Source organism: Anolis sagrei, chromosome 4 (genome assembly GCF_037176765.1).
Source record: "Anolis sagrei isolate rAnoSag1 chromosome 4, rAnoSag1.mat, whole genome shotgun sequence".
NCBI classification, from domain to species: domain Eukaryota; kingdom Metazoa; phylum Chordata; class Lepidosauria; order Squamata; family Dactyloidae; genus Anolis; species Anolis sagrei.
This window is the reverse complement of record NC_090024.1, coordinates 61836613-61860554: the sequence shown is the minus strand read 5'-3', so window position 1 is coordinate 61860554 and position 23942 is coordinate 61836613. Positions and strand designations below refer to the sequence as shown.

The 23942-nt window shown below is 38.0% G+C and overlaps 1 protein-coding gene across 2 annotated transcripts; it reads right to left on the bottom strand.

Moving 5' to 3' along the window:
• Positions 1-120: 120 nt before the first annotated feature.
• Positions 121-23911, bottom strand: NDC80 (NDC80 kinetochore complex component). Of its 2 annotated transcripts, none has more exons than XM_060775127.2 (17): positions 23786-23911; positions 19569-19811; positions 19044-19133; positions 17875-18001; positions 15769-15941; positions 14978-15080; positions 14267-14353; positions 11951-12044; positions 10407-10513; positions 9735-9879; positions 9218-9423; positions 8305-8457; positions 7272-7361; positions 6600-6692; positions 5480-5610; positions 3145-3247; positions 121-1579 (listed from the first exon to the last, which is right to left on the bottom strand). In XM_060775127.2, the coding sequence occupies exons 2-17, from the start codon at positions 19667-19669 to the stop codon at positions 1442-1444; spliced, it is 1941 nt and encodes a 646-aa protein (XP_060631110.2). In that variant the 5' UTR covers positions 19670-19811; positions 23786-23911; the 3' UTR covers positions 121-1441. The 2 variants fall into 2 exon arrangements, with proteins under 2 accessions (XP_060631110.2, XP_060631111.2); XM_060775128.2 differs by lacking the exon at positions 23786-23911 and adding an exon at positions 23711-23779.
• Between the last annotated feature and the right edge of the window lie 31 nt (positions 23912-23942).

Sequence of the window (23942 nt, the reverse complement as noted above, 5' to 3'; positions counted from 1 at the left end):
GAGGGTTCTCCATCTTTCTGAGCCTTGGTTACATTAAATTGTCACTAACCGGATTAACTGATAGTATTGCACCACAGAAGGAGTTCATCTTGTTCAAAGCACGCACCAGGAAACCAAACATGGTGATAAACAGTTTATTGATAAAACACAAAAAAGGGCTAAAGGCACCTTAAGCAAATAGTAGAATAAAAATCCAAATGTATATATAAGAAGTCCCAATAGGCAAAATATACATCTAAAAAAAAAAAGGTTAAAACTTGAATATTGATCTAGAAAACAAGGAACGAAACAAGAGCTTGAATCCATAGGTAAGTTCTCAACACAGATAGCAAAACTTGACTAGGAAACTTGGGCCTCAAGCTAGAGCATAATCAGGAACAAGGCAGGAGTATCTCACTCCATTGGCGATGTTACTTGATCTAAAAATCCTAGTAGCTTTCTCCCTAAATTAAAGACTGCAATACATGAAGGCATTCTGTTGACCTTGAGGAGCCTGTTTCCGCATCTCTTTCCCATTGCTTTGCTTGCACCTGGATGTCTTCTCACGCAGGAGTAGCCTTGTTTCTCTGTCTAGACCCGCTTCTTCTTCGGATGAGTTCATGTTATCCTCCCTTCCCTGCCTATCAGCTTCCAAAACAGTTTCATTTTCACATAGAGCAGGGGTCCTCAAACTACGGCCCGGGGGCCAAGGTCATTTACCCGGCCCTCACTAAGGGTCAACCCAAGTCTGAAACGACTTTAAAGCACACAACAACAACAGCAATCCTATCTCATCAGCCAAAAGCAGGCCCACACTTCCCAATGAAATACTAATAAGTTTATATTTGTTAAAATTGTTCTTTATTTTAATTATTGCATTGTTCTAAAGCGTTTTTTGCACTACAAATAAGATATGTGTACTGTGCATAGGAATTCATTCTTTTTTCTCTTCAAATTATAATCCAGCCCTCCAACAGTTTGAGGGACTATGACCTGGCCCTCTGTTTAAAAAGTTTGTGGACCCCTGACATAGAGGGACAACATCTTGCCCTAAAACCCCTTCTATCCTCCCAACCGGAGAACTATCCTGCTCCAATATCCCCTCTGTCTGGGTACCCACAGAACCATCCTTGACACAATTATTCCAGAGATGAGTTGCCAATGCCTTATGTTGCAACTGAGTGTAAGTCATAGCTGAGTGCTGAAACTACTATATCATTCCAATAGCTTTAATAAACGAATGCAACTGGGCATAGGTCTGATTAAATCAGATTAAGCCACAGTGTCAAACAGTGTAACTCTTGTCATCATTCAATGTTAAGAAATAAAGTAGAAGAGCTATAAGGATACTTTATTATTTTAAAAATACATATACAAAGCATTATACGAAGATGAAAATATTTATGAAAATAAAGATGAACATAGTACAGCTATACATCCTTGACATATAATATATTCAGTATCATTTGTCTGTCTCATACAAAGTATCAGTCTTCTTTTGGTAGCAGTCTACAATTTCTTTTAGGTTAGCCAATGGGTCTTCTGACATAAATTCCTGAAATTCTTGATCAATCTTTGCATTCTGTTTAGTCAGGTACGCCTAGAAGAATTATGATATATCAGACCATATTACAATATTTCAGAACATATTTATATACTAGAGGTATCAGACTTTGTCAGATTATTACTTTTTTTTGTTGTTATCTATAAATATTTTATATTTCTATCAAATATAAATATACCATGGAATTATGAAATGTGGAAAAGAAAGAGGATGTTGGGAACATGGGTTATCTACCTGCTCTGATCCAGAACTTAGTTTGTCTATTGTTACATCATTTATACAGACTGGAATCCTGTTTCTTCTGTTGGTGGGTTTGTGGAGATGTATTTTTCTTAGATGTTTGGCTCTGTGCTAGAGGACTCCTCAAGTCATAAGTGCTTGTGGGAGAGGCTTGGACAGTACATATCCCATTTTATTGGGGAATGTCCCATTCACCCACCATATAAGAGCTTGGTTCTGGGGTTGCCCTCTGTCATGCACTGGAAAAATCAAAGGCTCTGAGCCAGTAATTCTCACCATCACTAGCTCTCATCCCTGTGCTAGCCTGTAAATACTGTTCACACACAGAGACTAATATGCACATGGTGTGTGCCAGCTGGTTTCCATGTAAAGTACATTTGCACTGTTTTCCAATTAGCCCGGTGTCTGAATACTATACTTATCCACTACAGAACTAGACCTGGACTGAGATCTTGCATGGACATATGGAATGCTCCATCCAGGGATGTTGCACCAGGATGCCAAACCTAGATTGTTTTTTAATTGTTTCAGAACACATGGTTTTTATTTCTAAAATATAGTTGCGTTAAACTACAGTACCAAAATCAAAAAACTTTGGAATGTTTTCAGGACCAATAAACTCAAAATGGCACAATCAATTCCACAGTCCACATGTTTCTCTAGTATAAGCTAGAAAATGGCATGGTAGGCTTGGAAAAATACTCCAGTCTTTGTGAAACCAACCTTTAACTGGTAAATTACAAAGATTTCTTTAAAAATCTATATTATTTGATAATGATGAAACAAAGTCCATGTCATTAACTGTTGAATGTCTAATCAGATTTATGGCCCCTCTAGCCATTCTTGTCTCTTGCACTTTATTATTCTCCCTGCCCAGAAATTGTACTGTACTAATCTGACTTTGCTGTCTCAGCTTTAACTTATCACCTACCTCTCGCACTTTGCCATCAGCCCTTGTCCTGGCAATTGTATTGCTCAAGCCTTCCCTCGCCCTTAGCTCGGAAACGTTATGTTTGGCTACTGGTTGTTGTATGATGAATTATATTTTAAAAACAACAACCCAAAACCTCATCTAAAAGATTCACACATTTTAGTTTCCAGATTATGAAATATAACCTGGAAGTTTAAGCAGGAAGTAAAAGTAATGTTATTCAAACTTTCCAGTATCAAACAATGAACATCTTATATCAGGGTGAGGAACTAATCCCTCATTCTTATTCATTATTTATATTTATTTATGCCTATATAACGTTTGATATCTATCCATGGCTTTTCATTACATAAGACAAGAACTAGGGATTAGTGATCTCTGGAATTCTTCAAAAAATTAAGATAGTTTCTCCTTATTTAATATGAGTTACCTCTACAGATTGAAGGTGAGTAAAGATCCGTTCTAGATAACGTTGCAGGTTTGTTTCCACTTTCCGACTCTCTTCAGATGTTGTTTGCATGACCACTTGGTATCTAGGAAATAAATATATCAGTGGCACAAACTGAGAGGCCTGCTTTAGCAATTTGATTTCAAATAGCTTAGGCCATTTCAAAAACCTTAGTGGTGGATTATGGTCTTGTTTCTTAGGACTTTACAATGTCTGAGTCATTAAGAAAAACTACATTTGTGCAATGAATACATTATCTTGTAAACCGCATCTACTGGAAAACGTGCTTAAAACTCATGCTTATTCCTTTTTATGGTTTTGTTTATAAAAAAATGAATATGCTTTGGAACTACAAATAAAGGAATAGCAAATACGATAATGAGCTGGAAGGAAATGCGTCAATATTTTGTAAATAATTCCCCTACTGGTGAATTGCAAAATTACAACCCCAAAACGATGGTGATTGATAAAACACATATTACCAACTGTGGTTCAATCTTTAATTATATTTAAATCAGTTCTTCTATACTGCCATATAATACAGATTATTAATCCAGATTATCTGCTTTGAACTGGATTATATGATTCTACACTGCCATATAATAGAGTTCAAAGCAGATAATCTGGCAGTGTAGGAGTTTAAGACTGCTTCAAGATAATTATGTGTATATTCCTTCTGTTTTATATTATTTTTATAAATTATCCAACAATACCACGTCTATGACATAGCCTTTCAGCAAAATCTTATGAATGTTTACTTGAATCTAAAATATCCACTCAGCCTATGAAAATGAGCATATAATCACAGATTTATTCTCATCCACATGGGGAAAAAGTAGATGTGCAAATTACAGTTCTTTACACTCAACTTTTGTCACCTCTGTTCCATTGCTATTTTCTATAATGCAGAAATGTAGACAGTAAGCTACTTTTGAAAGGACAATGTTTACTGATGATGATGATTAATTTATTTGGAAAAAAGTTCCAATGATTTCTAGATAGAATCTATTTACAAGTGTATTTTGAACTACCACCATAGAAAGAATTTATTCTAAGTAGGGTTGTGTAAACTGAAGGAGAAAAAAAGTGATGAGACATGTTAAAGAGGAAAAACAAACATTAAAAACCAAATCTAGGAGGAACACAGTATAGTGCAGTATCTGAAAACTGTAGGCCATCTATCACCCAGTGTCAAGAAATGCTTTTGCACGCTGCCCCTAAATACATGCTACATATCTAAACAGAGTGATTTGTACATTGAAAACACATCTCAGACACTCCACTCATAGGTGATTCACTCTTAAACACCACTCAATTACAAAACCTGACTTTCTATCCAAACTCTTATCCTTACTGGCTTCACTTCTCCCTAACTTCCCTGATCATATTCACTAGCCTATTCAAATCAAATCAAATAACCAGTCATTCTTAATATTCCATTCTGTCATTCCCTTTCAATCACCCCAAATATCTTGTACATACAGCCATATTACAGGTATATTCCTGTATATAGCACTGGGTCTCAACCTGTGGGTCTCCAGGGGTTTTGGCCTACAACTCCCAGAAATCCCAGCCAGTTTACCAGCTGTTAGGATTTCTGGGAGTTGAGGCCCAAAACATCTGGGGACCCACAGGTTGAGAACCACTGTATTGTCATGTGTTAGCATGAGTAGCATGCAGATTGACTCTAGCCCAGTTAACTTTGTGTATGTTGAACTGGCTCATAAAAGAAAAACACATGAGACTTTGGCTTTTAGTTGAAAAGAAAATATTGTAGTATTGGCAGCATACGAAACAAAATAGCAGGATTGCTGTTTCCACAAAAGTAACACAAAATAATATCTTCTGAGAGATATTATTACTCAGCTGTGATAAGCAGGAATCCTTGTCCTCTTCACATGACTGTGTCTTCGCAGGACATCTGCAGCATAGTCCCCAGCTTACACAAGGCAAAGTGACACAAAAGCAAAAACGCGCAGAGGCATAGACACACAATGGCATAAAGGCACAATGGCCAAGAAACTAAACACACAGTAGCTATCTTTATACACATGAAAGTAATGCTCTCAATTAGCTCTTCAATTAACTGAAACAGCTGTAGCACAAACAACTTAAAGTTGTAGCACAAACAACATTGATCCTTACAACAACTTAGATAAAGTACGTTGCAACATCTTAGTAGCAACATGTATATATGGTATATACTGTAGCAATATATAAATAACATTATACATCAAAATCCATGCTATCACATGAAGCCAGTGCATCAACTCCAGCCCCTCAGTTGCTCATTCCTGCTATATTAGGTTCAGCTTACCGACATCGAGCTTCATCAAGTTCTTTTGAGGTTTCACTGAGACCTTCATTGATTCCACTAGAAAGCAAGCGCTTATGTTCCTCTAACAATTCCAACTCTTGATTAGCTTTTTGTTCTTCTTCTTCAACTTCCTGCAATCAATGCATTTCATAACTTATTGTGAATAAAATATCAATTATTCCATAAAATCTCTTACATTAATGGATCTTACTAGTATTTACAAAAAATGAACCTTTAGGGGCTTCCTGGAATGGATCCAGCTCAAATCAAAATAATGATGTAGCTTTGTTTCAGTAATGTCATACTCTGGAAAAAAATGTATATAGATGGTATCAGCTCTCATTCTGTCTGGACTGGAGGTCTATTGGATGAAGACCCTTGTGGCATTTAGTAACAGATGGGGCCGTTACTATGTAATTGACCATCTTTGTTCATTACATTTTGTTAGGGCTTGTATATTTTGAATAGCACGTTTGATTAAATTGCTAGCACAAATCTGCCTGTAAATTTTTAAACAGAGGCTAGATGGCCATCTGTCAGGGGTGCTTTGAATGCAACATTCCTGCTTCTTGGCAGGGGGTTGGACTGGATGGCCCATGAGGTCTCTTCCAACTCTTTGATTCTATGTTTCTAAGTACCTCAAGTGACAAAACAAGAAGGCATTAGGACTCTCATGAAAGTGGAAAAACCGTGAATAAAACCCCCGATAATTTTACCTGAAAGAACACCTCTCTGGAGATCTATAAATCCTCCAGCATGACTCTGTGCTTAATATATCCCAGAATTTGGCCACAGAATTGTACTGGAGGACCCAGAGATTCTTGGCGAGGTGTTCCCTCTTGGGATGTTTGGGCTTTCCAGCGTAACACTGATGATCAGTTTCTAGTGGATGCTGACCATAGATCCATATTGTGAAACCTAGGGATTCCTAGAGAAAATATCCTAATCAAACAAACCATTGAATAATCACATTTGCAAACGTCAAACCCACAAATATGAAGGGATAACTGTATTATTATACAAAATGTAAATACCATATATCTGTAATGGCTAGTTAGACCAACCAGATAGAGATTTAATTGTTTTACTACCAAATGCCTTTTGGCAATACAAAACCCACCTTCATTTTCTGCTGATAGAGACTTTCTAGTTTCTGGCCTTCTTCTTTGAGCATTTTTACAGTGCTCTTCTGGTCTGCTTCCATTTTGCTTGCCTTAGGAAGTGAAGATTAATAAAGGGCATCAGCATTTTAAAAAGGAAAACTGAAAGAAGCTCATACCTACAACTTGAGTCCTGTCTAAGTCTTTCGCTAATTCAGTGATGATAAACAAATCAGCTCTAAGAGACAAGGAAACATAACTGAAATCAAGTATCTTGTCAGATGCTCTAAAGAGTTTCCACTTTTATGTTCTTCAGTCTACATGTCAACTCTTTGATAACGTGCATGCTGCATCTATTAAGCACCTAGAAATCAGAGTACAGTTGAAAATGATTTCAAAGTCCCCAACAGTTCCCTTTCGGTTCCCATCCCTCTGTACCAGCTACCTGTCCTTACACATTTATTTAAAGTCAGAATTATTTTGCTCTTGCCCTTCTACCTTTTCCCCAACTTTGGGACTCAAAGCAGCATACAAAACAGTTAACACAATAAAATAACAATACTAAAAACACAGTTAATATAATTAAATTATCGACAGTTAAAGCATTAAAAAAACCAGACAATATAACACATAGTTAACATCCTTTCCCCATGCCTATCAAAACAAAAAAGAAGATGGATTTAGTCACTCACCTGTTCAAAGGCATCCTCTAAGCCAATTTTTGATTTAGTAATATTAGAGATTTCATCCTCAGTTTTGTTTATGAGCTGCAGAAGGGGAGCCTGCCATGATTACATCAAAAATAGGGAGGGGGAGGAATCATATTTTAGATTTCTGGTCAAGTTTTTTTAAAATCTAAAATTGATTGTATACTAAATAAAAGTAATTCCTGCAAACTAATAGAAATACTTTCATGAAACTCAGGCCCCTTCCACACAGCTGTATAGAATCCACTTTGAACTGGATTATATGACAGTGTGGACTCAGTTCAAAGCAGATATTGTGAATTATCTGCCTTAATATTCTGGGTTATATGGCTGTGTGGAAGGGCCCTCACTTATGGGTTTGATATAAAGCTACATTCAGGGAAATTCTGTTTAAATGACTGGAGAACAACTTGGGAACATCTAGTTATATTTTAATAGTTTTGAGAAAAGTTTTTAATTTATGCTCTATTGTTGACTGTGCCGTAATTGTAGCCAATCCATGCTGGATAATACAAAGGTCTGTGTTATCCTCTATCCTGTTTCCCACAACAGTCAGTCTAACTTCTATGGAAATCTTACAAGTAGATTAGAATGCAATTGCTTTATTTTTCTGCTGTTCTCCAGGAATATTCAGTAGTAACATCACACACCAGGAACAATCATGTTTGTGCTGCAACACCAGCATAATACTATTTCCCTTATTTTACAGTATTTCTATACCGCTTTTCTCACCCCTAGGGGGACTCAAAGCGGTTTACACATAACTGACAAAACTTCAGTGCTATACATTGGACACTGACGCAATGCCAAACCATAACAACCACAATAATAAAACCACAATTAAACATAAATCATAATTAGACAGTACATAAGCAATCATTAAAACCCTCCCCTTGACCCTCCTCTTCAATTTCAGAGAGAGAGAAGTAGTTCTGTCAGCAGGCATTAATTAAATTAATTAATTAAATTAATTCTAAAGTCCTAAAAAAAGAATAACTGCGCATTGGTATATACGTACATAAATATCAATTCTGTATTTGTTCAAGCAATTCTGCCCTTCATCAGGGTTAAATTTGATTTCAAAATCAATACCACCACAATTCTTCGGGTTCCTAGGAATTAATTTCAGTTTACGAGCTAATTTGTGGTAATCTCCCAATGTGGCTTCAATCTGTGAAGAAAAAAAATAAATAAAGGGTTAACCTTTTGCATCTTGCAGTGATATATTATACTAGAAGAAGAAAAGCTATCACTCCTTTAAAAAAACACTTTTGCCTTTATCCGAATATTGGTATTTTCTTCAAATTTGATAGTTTGGGGGTTCAAAATTACTTCTATTTTTGGCCATGAAAACCACTCTCTCAAGAGTATCTTTCAGGGTATAATTCAACAAATCAATCAAAACTAGTTGCGAATTAGAAGCTGTCAATTACTGCCTGTAAAGATACTTCACTACAGCAAACCCAAACAAAATATGGAATAGTTAGTTCAAGGCAGATCCTGTGAATGGCAAATTAAACTGTTGACTGACCTGATTCCTTTACAAAGGACAAGATATAAATGTTGCATTGTTACCAAATATCATGTTCTAGGCTGTTTGTGGAAACTTTAGAACAGTCAATCACTTTTCTACCACAATAATTGAAATCTCCCAGTGACTCTAATTTATGCAAAATCAGAGCCAGCATAGGGTACCAGTCTAAGCATTGGAATAGGATCCAAGGAAACAAAAGTTCAAATCTTTGCTCTGACATGGAAACCCACCAGATGACTTTGGAGAAGTTACTTTCTTCTAGCTTAAGAGGAAGGCAGCGACAAATTACTGAATAAATTTTGGCACAAAAGACAGGGTCTTCATAGGTTGGATCTGAAGGCATATAATGCATGGGAAATGAAATATACATTAAAAAAACAGTTTTAGATTAACTTACAGCCTCTTTTCCTTTAGCATATTTTAATTCCTCATTCCACAACTGATGTTGCTCTGCTTCCAGTTCTTTAGTCAGTTTGTTGACTGACTGCTCCAACTCATCTATTTCACACTTTTTTCTCTTGATATCTTCTGTGGAACACTTCTGATTATCACATATTTGCTTCAGCTTAATGTTCTCCAGTTTCAGTGCTTCAATTTGCATAACTAAATTTAAAGAAAATATACACAATAAAATTCTGTAAGGAAAAATAGAACTTAACCCAATACCAAAGTTAGAAATATTTTTCTCTGGTCCAAGTTTATTTGTTACTGAAAAAAGACCATATAGACTAGAGCTGTAAATATCTTATGCACTATTTTGAAGTATATAAAATTGAAAGAAAATATCTAGCTCTCCATCTTCCCAATTATCACAAAAAATATCTTTCCATGCTATGCTGATCTCGTTTTCCAAATGCCCTGTAACTATTTGGTAATCAGAGACAATGAAGCAATTATCATCTCTTGCTCCTCACCAGCAGCATCCTGCTCTTCATCAGTACTCTTTGATTTCTGAGTGATGCTGCTCGAATGCAATTTGAGGTCGTCCAAATAAGCTTCATATTTCTTAACATCTGTCTGTAAAGTTGATTTCACTCTTCGCAGGGTCATTAAACGGTCCTTTTTATAGGAAAAAAAAATAAGGGGACATCGCTATGTAGTTAGCATACTATAGTAAATGAGATTAAATACAGTCGGCCTTCAATTTTTGCAGAGGTTAGGTTATCTATATGTGCTTCCCCCCTAAATTAGATTTAACACACACAGTACCTGAATTAGCTAGGTGGTTGGACCCAGCTACAGGTGTATTCCTTCACAGTCACTTATTCAAGTGGGAAAGGAATGGGATAGAGGAGTCAGAGGAAGGAGATTAGATGATGTCTGGGAGGGAGGAGGAAAGAGCTAGGTGGGATGGAGGGAATGGGCAGATGGAAGATAAGGGCAGTGGGAAGGGGCTTTGGCCATTGCTCTAAAATGGTGGTGTTTCCTCTGTCCACCCAGTGATATTTAAGTCCCTATTAGGGGAGCAACAAAGAATCTATAAATAATCAAATCCGCAAAGATTAAACCTGCAAATGTGGAGTAACTACATATTCAATTTTAACACAAGTATTCCTTTCCCTGGTGCCATATAGCCATTCTCTCACCGGTTCACTTTCTCTCTCTTTTTCACGAGTTCTGATCTCTGTATTTAACCGTTCTTCTTCTGCTTCAAGTGCCTCTATACGATTTTCATGTACCGCAAATAACTCCTCTGGAGAGAAAAAACACACACGACATAAATCAACAAAAGTAGCATAACTTTTGAAGCATCCAACACATTTTACTATTATAGGAAAGCTCAGAATAAAAGCTAGAAAGCTTCAGTAAATAGTAAAAGTAGGGCACGCTACCTTAAAATAAATTTGTCATTTTTCTTTCTTCATTTAATATCTTATCAAGTTGTATAGGAAAGTTGAGTTTTCCTATAGTAGGAAAGCTCAGAATAAAAATTAGAAAGCTTCAGTAAATAGTAGTGCAGGCAAACTTATAATAAATGTCGTTTTTATTTCTTCATTTAATATCATATCAAGTTGTATCACTGCAAAGTCATTATCCTAACTATTTTACACTGAATTTTTCGTATTCTTTTTTTGAAGGACAGAGTTCTTGTCTAGTAGTAAAGGATAAAAAATAAAGTAATTCATGGATTGGGGGAGGGCTCAAGCAGAAAGTTCACAAAGCCATTTTTTTGTTCTCTTAAGCCTCATAATTTTTTCAACAATTCTGAGGCAGAAGGATCACACTGACACACAATTCCCATTCCTAACCTATAGGAAGGGTTATGTATGAACAGATAGATAGGATTTCAAGAAATAGAAAAAGGCAAATGCATGAGGGTGCCATCTGAAATAATATTCTAAATCGTAAAAATACCACCTTTGTGTAAGATCTCAGTATTAAATCTTACAACATAGCTTGGTGGCTGATAAAGTGGACTGGAACTGCCAAGTCCGTGTATTACCAAAAGGATGGGCACATTTGGCAGGTCAGAGGGCCTAACCCCCTTAGGAGTGGCTGTGGGTCATATCATCCCTCTTTACATACATCGAGAGGGAAGTAGCAATTCAATAAGAAGGCAAGGGCAAAATTAGTTTGCATTCCTTAACTGATCAATACAATCTATCAACACAATTGCAGCCCACTGGGTTTCCACAATAAATGAGACATTTTCCACAACAGACTAGTTTCTTGGCCTGGACCATAGCTGGTGTTGTATGCTCTTGGGATTAAACCAATTTTTACATTCTTTTCTGGTCTTTAAATATCAATTTTCCCATGCCCTAGAAGATGCTAACACTTTTCAGGCAAAATGAAAAGTGTCTCATCCTAACTGACAAAGGGACACTTTTTCAGGTATTCTAAGATGAAAACCTTCTTTTCTACCCTGCCAGTGTGAGCCTGCTAGACAAACTGCAGCTATTAAAAGCCCCATTATTCAATAAATAAAGCCTACTTTATTTATTACTAGTAAATGTCCAATTACTATGAAATTGATACCTTAAGCATATAAAACATGTAGAGAATGAATGCAAGCTAATTTCATTCCTTGACCATTTTTCTAGAAATTCCAAATGCTTATACCTCCAGAAAAAAAAGATTAACATTAAAAGCAATTATTGTACTAGGCTTTAAAATAAGAAATACTTACTTAATTTGGAGTGTATTTCAGCATCAAATTCTTCATATGTGTCTCCTTTCATCATAAAATGGTTATAACATTTTACAGTGTAATCGAAAAAAAGCTGAGGATAAAATCATTTGTTTTAGATATTTTAAGAAGGCACATTAGCTTGCTATTGTGAATCAGGTCTACAGGATTACAAAGAAAAACAACCAAGCTGTCTCCCAGCATTTAGTAGAAACAGATGACTTTCAGTCAGAGTTGACATTCTTTAAGAATACCAAAAGGACACGACTATGTCCCTACTGGAATACTTTAGAATTTGGTGCCATCTTCCTATATCCACATCTTATAAACGCAAAAGCACTGGGAGCTTCATTCTAGGGAACTTCATTCTATGGAGACACATGTGCAAAATTATATCTGCATATTCTCTCTGCTAATGGAGTAACCCAAATTGATTACATCAAGCCCCTTCAGTTTCTTTGAAATCTATGGCTGATTTCATATACTTGATGCTGTGAAATAAATAGGTACAAGGCATCATTGCCATGGAACTGATTACAATAGAACCGAGAAAGGGGGAGTTCTTTTCCTCCTTGTGGTCCCCTGCAAGTCTTTAAACCTTTCTCTTAGCTGCAATGGAAAGTAAAAAAGCAAGGAATTCCTATTGTTCTAGTTTTTATTGGTAATTATTAATGTTAGATTTTGTCTCCAAGGAATAACAACTCGTGTGGAATGATGCAGGTAATGTTTTGGGCTGATAGTGTTTGCTCATTTTGTAACTAGCATACTTGAGGATCCTCAGAATTCTGCTCTCCAACTAGTAGAAGTCAGTGTCATTGCTAGAGATGTGGGAGGCAGAACATCATATAACCTTGTTATAATAATGTCACCATGCAAGTTATTTGTTCAGATCTCCAGCAAACTTGGACTGGAGGCCCACCAGATAGCAGGAAGAGAAAAAAAAGTGGAAGAAAGGGAGGAGGGAATCAGGATGCAGCTCTTGACAGATGTAATGTGCACTATGTCCCTTGGCTGGAAAAAAACCTTGGTTACACAAATTTTCTTAATAGGCATGCAGAACTGACAGGCAGAAGCAGCTGAAGGTTATTAGAGTACATGTGCATTAAGAAAAAAGCCCATTAAGTTTAATAGGGCTCCCTTTTTGGTTCTTTTCCATATACAGTGAACCCAGAGTGGTTTACAGACAAGGCACGCAATGCTTTCGTAACCCTTATTAAGGAAAAAAATAGAGTAACAACTATAGAATTAAACAGAATAATTATGGTCACTAAATGCAATGTGCAATACTCTTTGGCTTTATTAGTGAGCAGCAACCACATAGTTAGCCCCCTTGAAGAGCTGTCGTAGGAGGCAAGGAGAGGTTTAAATCCCAGTCCTCTGAATTAGAACAATATACTTTCTGTATACAGTATATACATAGGTTGGCCTCTATAGGAATCACAAAATGATTCAGTACAGATTTCTGTAAAGTTGCTGATTTAATTGTTTTGACTGCTGTGGGATTGCAAATTTGTTTGGCTTCTGTGCCTTTAAGAGCAGCCAGAAATTCAGATTGGTCCCAAAGACATGCACTGAACTGCTACGTGCGCAAAAACTTAGGGGACTTGTAGTTTGGTGAGGCAGCAGGTAATAGAGTTCTATGTTGTGACAATAAGAAGAACAGAAGCAGAAAGTGTCCTTTGAAGCATTGTAGATCCAGATAGAAAAGGGCAAAACACCTTTGGCCAAGATAAAGTAACTGCACATAGCACAGCTTTAAGTACCTTATATGCTCTTGTAGAAGTCTAGAAATTTTAGTCAAAAAGTCAACCCAAAAAATCTGTGTTGAATTCTCCTTGAGTCAATATGAGTACTGTATCTAAACTTATAAAAAAAACTCCACCTCTTTCTCTGAGTAGAGTAACAAAAGGCAAGAATTTGGTCCATCCTGGGAGAACCTAAAAAGAAGCATCAACCCCTTTATTCTTTTCATCACAGAGCTGCATCTGGACTTTTTGATTGCCTTGGTGGCAAAATGGCAGTGCTGGCCAGGAGTGGAGGGCTCCTGAAACAGCATTAGTGCTTTTCCCCTTTCCATGGAATAACCCTTGACTTATCCAGGAGTCACATCAAAATATCTAATATTGGTTCCGTCCCATAATCTGTCCTCAATCGACTTCTATGAGTATATAAACAGAAATGTGATCAATCTCTGTGATATCCTCCCAAAAAGCATTGTTAAAATAAAGATAAGGATGGTATAAGCCTAGAACACTTTTTTGTTTAAGCTTATGAGTACTACACATTCTACAAAGTAGAGGGAGATTGCAAAGATACCTTATTATTCACAATTCCTTCTTCAGTCTCTCCAAAAATTTGATCTTCATCAAATGTTTGTGTATTCTCTTTCAAACAAAAAAATAACTGAAAAAATAAAGATGCATTAATTTGAATTAAAATTGCCTTTTGTTTTTAATCAGTTTTAAGGATTTAGACTGTTACTTTTTAAATTAATCCCCCATTGATCTTTAATTCTACTTTAATATTTGTATATTTTTAAATTTGTAAATTACATTTAAATGCTTTTAATGTAAGCTGTTTTGAATCTCCTTTTCAGAAAGAAAAAGTGGGTTCTGTAAAGATGAACAAGCACTATACAAATCTATACACATTTTTGTCATTAATCTTGTATTAAACAAAAATACACTAAAATGCTGCAGGAATATTATCTAAATACAATTGTTTTGTCTAAAGCTGGTGTGGCAGTCATGCGGACTTCAAGATGTTTCTGGAATCCTACTCTAAGCATTCCTCATCGTTATAGGCAGTGCTATCTGTGGCTGATGGAAACTGGAATCAAACATCTGTAGGGCACAATCCCTGATCTAAATCTTTCCCAAATAATCTAGAGGAAATTTTTAAATTGCAAAGTATTTGATTTAAACAACATGTGTCAATATTGGCATGTATTTTTTTTCCACAGGTGTGTATACGTTAAGAAACATAAAATACTAAAATTACAAGGAAATAATATATGGTTTGAAATACCTTGACACAATCTATCAGCCATACCAATGCCGCTACAATCTGAGGCCACATATGTGGTGCCCCAACTGTATACATAGAGCTTTTTGACAATGGAAAGGGATATCTAGGGAAAGGGATAAGAAATGTTACAGTGAAGCATTTAAAAATTTGCAAAATACACAGAATTAACAGTTCTAGTTTTCAAGTTTAAAGCAACAATGTTTTTTAATTAACTGTAGTTGGCTCTCTGTAGCCACAGATTTTTCATCCTAGGACTGAACCAACCATCCATACCTTAATTCAAAAAAATCCCAAACTCCTTAAAGCAAACCTTGATTTTGCCATTTTATATAAGGGACATCATTTTGGTATTTGGGTGTGTTTGTGTCCTGGAACCAAACCCAGTATATACCAATACTCTCTCTACATATCAAAATAAATAAAAAAGATATACATTTAGTACTGCAGAACTACAGTGTAGAAGAGTAGTAAGAGGAAATATCTCTCAATTTATGATGGATATCTATGATGAAATAGGCAACTGTTGAGAGGAAAATAACGCCCATTTCTGTTAGGTGGTCTGTACTGATATAATAATTCCCTTTGCAGGAATTTTTTTTGGGGGGGGGGGAAGGTTCTGAGTTGAGGGCAACACTTTGGTAATCTCTGATACAGGCTCATGGTACCTGTTTTCTCCGTTGACATGAACTGAATTAAATTAAATTCTAAAGAGTGAACCAAAAGATGATACTTCAATGCTGGATAGTCATTCCTTTTTTGCTGAAAAGAATACTTATTATCCTGGTACATACCCAAGCTCTTTAAACATCTTTGGGATTTCTTCTTCAAACTTGGAACTAGAAAACTCATATGAAGGATAAATGAACTGATAAATGAAACTGAATATTTTAGTGAACTCTCTGACAGATGGTGCCTGGAGTAACTTGACACTTGCAGATGGGCCATAGTTGTATGCTAAAAGAAACTGAGAAAACAGAAAGATTTATTCTGTTATGTTTGACAAATTATCCAAATTAGAACAATCATACAGTTCATGAAATCTTAGTCGAGTTATCATACATGTTTTAAGTGTGTATATGAATAAAATTAATACTTTCAAAGAAAGTTACCATATACAGGCAGACCCAGAGTTATGAACATCCAACTTACAAATGACTCATAGTTAAGAACAGGAGTGTAACTCTGTGGGGGCATATACATATACATGCAGTTCTTGAGTTACACACATACATACAAACAGTTTGAAAGTGAGAGAAATCTATCCCGAGGAAGGGAAATGCAGTTTTGAAAGAGTTATCATAGGGAAAAGGTGTTTCTACTTTGTAGCCCAATTTCAATGTGTTATATACTGCTGTTACTCCAGCTGTAGTTAAGAAATACAGGAATTCTACAGATGCATAAGAAGAAACTATTTACACTGACATTTATTTATCGTATCAGAAGCGAACCAAGGGTACAGTTGTAATGTATTTAAAAAACACAAAGTTTAAAGACTTGGCACTATATTAGATGTCCTTTGACCAGTAGCTGGCCACTTGAAGCACATCTGGTGTTGCTATAAGAAGGTCTTCCATTGTACATGTGGCAGTGCACAGACTGCATTGTAATAGATGGTCTGTGGTTTGCTCTTCTCCACACTTGCATGTCGTGGACTCTACTTTGTGGCCCCATTTCTTAAGGTTGCCTCTGCATCTCATGGTGTCAGTGCGCAATCTGTTCAGCGCCTTCCAAGTTGCCCAGTCTTCTGTGTGCGCTCCCCTGGTCTCTCATTCAGTATCAGCCATGGCTTGAGGTTCCGGGTTTTAGCCTGCCATTTTCGGACTCTCGCTTGCTGAGGTGTTTCTGTGAGTATCTCTGTAGATCTTAGAAAGCTGTTTCTTGATTTAAGGCATTGACATGCTGGTTAATATCCGAACAGGGAATGGGCCAGAGATGTCACTGCATTGGCCCTTTCATTATTGTCTGCTACTTCCCAGTGAATCTCTCACTCAGTATGGATTGAGGCTCCAGGTTCTAGCCTTCCTTTGGAGTCTCGCTTGCTGAGGTGTTCCCGCACATATCTCTGTAGATCTTAGAAAGCTATTTCTTGATTTAAGTTGTTGCCGTGCTGACTGATATCCGAATAGGGGATGGGCCAGAGATGTCACTATCTAATGCAGTTTTCCGAATCAGCACCCCAAATAACCAAACCAAATCTAAAGTTGACCAAATACTGATTCATAACCTTTTTGGTACTAATGTTGGAGAGTGGTGGCTGGTCAGAGTGGTCCCTGGTCAAAAAAAGGTTGGGAACCACCGTGCTACATGGAGAAACTCACTAACATTGCTACATAATATATTTTAATAATAATAACTTTATTTATACTCAGTTCTTGTGGGTTTTTTCGGGCTATATGGCCATGTTCTAGAGGCATTTCTCCTGACGTTTCGCCTGCATCTATGGCAAGCATCCTCAGAGGGTGAGGTCTCTGAGGATGCTTTATTTATACCTCACCCCATCTCCTAACAAGGGGCTCGGAGCAGCTTCCAATCATTAAATAGACACATAAAACAACTGGGTGACATAATGAATTAGAACAAGCCAAAAAACTAAGTATCAATGCATTAATGAAGGTGCTATGTCAGACCTGTAAAATGACAATGTACCTAGAATTGGTAGATTTAGCATGTGTGAACAAATATTAAATAGCTAACACATTTTGGAATTGTTTGCCTTGTTATTTATTCAAAAAGTTTATATGCTAATTAATTATCTTGCCAGTAGATTTCTCTATGGGATTGTTTGGGAAAACCATTTTAACTAAACAAAATATATTAACTAATCAATCTAACCAACTAAAAACCCATTCCAACTGCAGTTCCATTCCAACTGCAAGCCATTTATTAGTGTTGCATACTTCACTGAGCTGACGGATACACTGCTGGACAAAGGCCTTATCATGAAGTGGCCTAGGATCCTTGATCTTCTCCATGATTCCAAATGCACCATGCTGGCTTTTTCGTAAGCTTCCAGGGCCACTGCTCCTAAAATTGAATCAGTAAGAAGACGATCCCGAGATTTAATGCATTCATAATTTTCAAATATGCAAATGAAACTGTATGTTACAAGAGCAAACAAGATTTAAACTTAAAGATGCCTATCACATGTAACATTACAATAGTCTAGCTAAGTAATTAATGTGTTATTTATTAAACAAATTTGAATTGCATTTATTTTATTTTAACCTTAAACCCACACAGTACTAGCTTTTTAAAAAATGTATTTGCTTTGTTTTAAAACTATGATCAGATTGTGTGGTTGTCAGCTGCCTTGAGTCCGACGGGGAGAAAGGCAGGGTATAAATAAAGTAAATAACAAAAACAATCAATAATGTGGGGCTTTCTTGGTTTTAAGAGTCCATCGTGCCTCTTTCAGCTGAAGGAGTACTATGCTGTCTTTCTCTATCCTGAAAAAAAGATAAGGTAAAACAGAATTCTTACAGCTCTAAATGATACATATTTTCATTGCATTTCCTCTAACTGGTCCTTCCAAGCATAGACAAAAAATGGCACTGCAGTTATTGAGACTGCAATAAAAACTGCAGTTAATAAGGAGCCACAGCTGTTCAAATCCACAAGACGGGACAAGCTCCTGTCTGTCAGCTCCAGCTCTTGCCAACCCAGCAAAAACATGCAAATGTGAGTAGATAAATAGGTGCTGCTTCAGCGGGAAAAGGCAAAGAGATGCTCCAAGCAATCTTGCCGGCCACACAACCAGGTGACAACGCAAGGCTCCTCGGCTTGAAAATAGTGAAAAAGCACCTTCCTGAGCCAGAGATGAGCACCACCTCCAGAAACCGGAAATGAAAGGAGAAGCCTCAACCTTTGTTTGTGTTCGTATGTCTCATTGTATATTATTGTAAAGGCACTGAATGTTTTGTCTATATATGTAAATGCTGTAATCCACTGAGTCTCCTAGGGGAGAAGTGCAGAATATAAATAAAGAGTAAATAGCAAAATATAAATAATTTGTCAAGGTCTGTGAGGTATATGCATTTTATGTATTACAGTTAATGTACTAAATTACCTTTTGCCAAAAGCACTAGTTCTCCTTTCTGATGTAGGTAGGGTACTCTGCCCAACACTGTACTTGCCAAAGGTTGTCCTCCTTTCTTGCCTTGAAAATAATAGAAATTATAAAATGAACAACACAAATTAAATGTTATTTATAGATCCATCTGCTACTTCTGTCTATCTCTAACAAAGATATTATTGCTGGTATATATGCATCCATTTATTTTTCCTTTTGCTATTACCTATTCCCATTATATACATGCATGCGCATACTTCATTCCCACAATACAAGGTCTGTTTTAAAACTTGGTGATATATAAAATGTCTTTAAAAATCACAGCAGCAGCAAAGCTGTCCTCTTTTTCTTCAAAATCTATACTTTTGAAGATGGAATATAAAGTCCTCTAGAACATTTAAGACTTTTGTATCTTTTGTGGACTAAGCATCACAATATCATTAAATTGTCAGTCCTACATGTGTCCCCGGACTTTGCTTTTGCTTGATACAACTACCGCTTAGGAAAAATAAAGTATATTACATTTGGGGTGTATGAAGTCCTGCCTTATTGGCATCTGGCACCCTGTGAGGCTGGATGGACTGCCGGGAGCTGGTGCGGCGTGTACTAGCGCTACTCTTCATTGTTGATGGGGTGAACTGCAAGGATGCCTTCTGTCAGCAGCTGGTGTAGAGGAAGCAGAGAAGCTTGCTCTGGCACTTCCTCCTCGAACCCACGGACACTAAACTTGATGAACCATTGAAGCAAATTGAGCTGCTAGACAACCTGGGGGTGAGAGAAGAAAAAGGCTTGAAACACCTGAGGGAGAGTGAACCAGGGAACAATCAGTAATGTCTGAGGTCTTGAGAAGTTGGGGCTCCATCCTACTCACACTTTGGGACCAAGAAGGGTTTCTACGAGGGGCATTGCTCAGTTTTGTCAGACAATGAGGGAACAACTTTCTTTGAAGCTATAACCCTATTTAATGGAATTATAAAGTTAGAAGAGACTACAAAAAGTCCAACCCTCTGACATGCAGCAATACACAATCAAAACACTCCCAACAGATGACCTTCCAGTCTCTACTTTAAAAACTCCAGAGACAGAGATTCCACCACACTCTGAAACAGCATATTCCATTCCTACTGTTTCAGAGGAATCTTTTTCCTGCCATTTGACCCCATTGCTCTGTTGTGTCCTAGTCTCACGAGGAGCAGAAAACAAGCTTGTCCACTCCACAATATGACATCCTCCCAGATAACATAGCTATCATATCTCCTCTTGGCTTTCTTTTTTCTAAGTTAAACATACACAACTTCCTCAGCAACTCCTCCTATTTGATCACAGTGAGACTTTTGACAAGCTGGAATAGCTTGTCCATGACCCACAGAAGAAAAATCCTGGGCCAATAAGCAATCCCTCCTCAAACGCCTGCTCCACATTTGATGTGCTTTCAGAACCCTACTTTACCTACTATTTTAGTCCAGGGTGGGGCCTTCTTTCCTAGCTGTAAGTTATGGCCCAGTGCCCCCATGGGGAAGGAAGTGGGTAACAACATTGCTGGGTTGGAAATATGAAATTTGCTGAATGTCTTTGATAGCTGAAACCAGAATAGGAAGACCAGCTCCCTCACTTCCATGCATAATCTAGCAGCCAAAAGAACCAAACTAAAGTGGAAGGCATAAAAGAGTTCTTACTCACAGCTTGCACATAATCAGACACAGGTTCAGCTTCTTAAGGTAAGGTGACAGAAAAACAGAGCTCTTTATATTGTATTTCTTTAGTTGTAAGACTCATTTTCTTCTCCATATAAACATCTCTAAAAATGGGGTGTGCCTCTATGGAGACATACAGGCAGTCCCCGAGTTACATCTGGCGTACAAATGACTCATGGTTAAGAATGGGGGTGAGACAACAGGAAATGAGAGAAATTCACTCCCGAAAGAGTTTATCATGGGTAAAAGCAGTCTCCACTTTGTCACCAATCCTTGTTTCCAAAACAAGCCACATTTTCCAAAATCCAATTCTCAAAGGGTGTTGAATCTCAGCTAGAGTTCACTTTGCTCAAGCACTCACCAGGAAGCCAAGTGTAGTAATAAACAGATAAAGCACACATAGTAAAAGAAATAAAAAAATCCAAATATATAAAGGGAGAAAGAGTCCCAAAAACCAGAGATAAATCTCCAATGCAAAGGTTAAAGCATGAATATGAATCCAAGGTGCATGGAACAAACATGAGCTTGATTAATACAACAGACAAGGAATAAAACATGAGATTGAGTAGTTCAAAAAACAAAGAACAAAACATGAGTTTGAGTCCATGGTAAAATCTCCAAGACTGGTAGCAAAACTTGACTAGGAAATTTGGCTTAAAGCTAAGATAGGACCAGGAACAAGGCAGGAGCTTCTTGCTCTATTTGATATGTTGCTTGATCTGAGAGCTATTCTTTCCCTAGCACCGGGATTGTAGCACAGCTGGCTGAGTGTCAGCTGCATTAAGATCACTCTGACCAAAAGGTCATGAGTTCGAAGCCAGCCCGGGCTGGAGTGGGTGTCCAGCTATTGTGTAGCCCGTTGTCGACCTTTGCAACCCGAAAGACAGTTGCATCTGTCAAGTAGGAAAATAAGGCACCACCTTGTGTGGGAGGCTAAATTTAACTAATTTATGAGGCCATAAAGAAAGAAGACTCCGGGGAATGTGGAATGCGGAAGAACTTCATCGGTGTCGTTGATGGACGATGAAAAGCAGCAGCTCCCCTGGCGGCCAGAAAAAAAAAAGTTAAATAGCCTTTGTCTGTTAAATGTTGTTTGTCAAACTGGCATTGAATGTTTGCCATATATGTGTTTACTGTAATCCGCCCTGAGTCCCCTGCGGGGTGAGAAGGGCGGAATATAAGAACTGTAAATAAATAAATAAATAATTAAGGACAACAATGTACGAAATAATTCCGTTGGCCTTGAGAAGTCTCTCTTGGCCTCTGCCTCCCTTTCCCATTGCTCAGCTTGCAAGGAGCAGCCTTGATTCTCTGTCCAGTCCCACTTCCTCGCGTGAGCTCATGTGTCCTCCTCCCTTCTCTGCCTGTCAGCTTCTAAAAGTTTTGTTTTCACACAGAGAATTAACCAAATCCCCCTCCATTCTCCCAACCAGGAAATCACCGTTCTGTTCCAACATCCCATCTGTCTGAGCACCTCCATAAGCATCAGGCCTCACAGGCCCTGCAGCCTCAAACCCCTCATCATCATCCTCAGCTGGCTGAACTACAACTCAGGGACAGAAAGTGAAGTGAAATCTTCTGAACATGGGCACAGACAGAACGGGGGTGTTAACCGTTTCCTATGCTATCCAAAGGTAACTACAGTAGAGTCTCGCTTATCCAACATAAGTGGGCTGGCAGAATGTTGAATAAATGAAAATGTTGGATAATAAGGAGGGATTAAGGAAAAGCCTATAAAATGTCAAATTACGTTATGATTTTACAAATTAAGCATCAACGCATCATGTTTTACAACAAATTGACAGAAAAAGCAGTTCAATACACAGTAATGTTATGTAGTAATAACTGCATTTACAAATTTAGCACCAAAACATTGCAATGCATTGAAACAGCTGTGGATCTGGGCGGGAGGCAGACTGCTTTGGATAACACAGAATGTTGGAGCAGTGACTCTACTGTGTGTGTACACACGTATACATATATACACATATATATGACTGGAGTTACACTTTAAAATGTCCCTGTTCTGACGAACAAACAAACACATTCAGTTTAAGAACAAACCTACAAAGCCTATCTTGTTTGTAACTGGGGTCTGCCTGTAGTTATCAAGGGAAGGGTGTATCATGGAAGAGGGTGAAAGAAACACAAAGATGAGCAGGCAAGCCCGTGAAGCCCCAGGAAAAAAGGGTGGATAGAATAACAGAGTTGGAAGAGACCTCGTGGGCCATCCAATCCAACCCTCTGACAAGAAGCAGGAAAATCACATTCAAAGTACGCCCGACAGATCCAGCCTCTGGTTAAAAGCCTCCAAAGAAGCATCCTCCACCACACTCTGGGGCAGAGAGTTCCACTGCTGAACAACTCTCACTGTGAGGAAGTTCTTCCTAATGTTCAGGTGGAATAACCTCTCCTGTAGTTTGAAGCCACTGTTCCGCGTCCTAGTCTCCAGGGCAGCAGAAAACAAGCTTGTTCCCTCCTCCCTATGACTTCCCCTCACATATTTATACATGGGTTATTGTAGGTTTTTTCGGACTATATGGCCATGTTCTAGAGGCATTCAGCAGAGAATGCCTCTAGAACATGGCCATATAGCCTGAAAAAATCTACAACAACCCAGTGATTCCGGCCATGAAAGTCCTCGATTTATACATGGCCATCATGCCTCCTCTCAGCCTTCTGATATGCAGGCTAAACATGGCCAGCTCTTTCAGCCGCTCCTCATAAGGCTTGTTCTCCAGACCCTTGATCATTTAGTCGCCCTCCTCTGGACACATTCCAGCTTATCAACATCTCTCTTCCATTGTGGTGGAAGGAAGGGAAGGAGGAAGGAAAGAGAGAAGGAAGGATGGGATGGTGAGAGAGAGGAGGGCCTGAGAAAAGAGCCCAAGGAGCCGCATCTGTCCCCGGTCCTGGGGTTGCCCATTCCTGTTCTATAGCATGGCTGTGAAGAAGAGAAAGAGCCCCAACCTTTGAAACTGGGAATAGGGAACGCAGCGAGGAAGGGGGAGGCCAGGCATTACAACAGCGATCAGCCACTATCACCTTTTTTTCTTTCCTGCGGAGGTAGAACTGAGGAGGAAAAGGAGGCCTCTCCTCGAGAGCTTCGCTTCTTTTCAAAGTCGCCCGCCAACAGACGTCACTGGTCACGCCCCCTCGCCAACAGAAACCCAGCGACTATACTACTTCCGCCAGAGACAGG

Coding starts and splice junctions, on each gene's coding strand:
- NDC80 (XM_060775127.2), bottom strand. CDS start 19,669: ATGAAGAGTAGCGCTAGTACACGCCGCACCAGCTCCCGGCAGTCCATC. Junction 18,002..19,043: donor ACTAGTGCTTTTGGCAAAAG/GTAATTTAGTAC, acceptor ATTCAATTTTAG/GAGCAGTGGCCCTGGAAGCT. Junction 15,081..15,768: donor AAGATGTTTAAAGAGCTTGG/GTATGTACCAGG, acceptor CCCTTTCCCTAG/ATATCCCTTTCCATTGTCAA.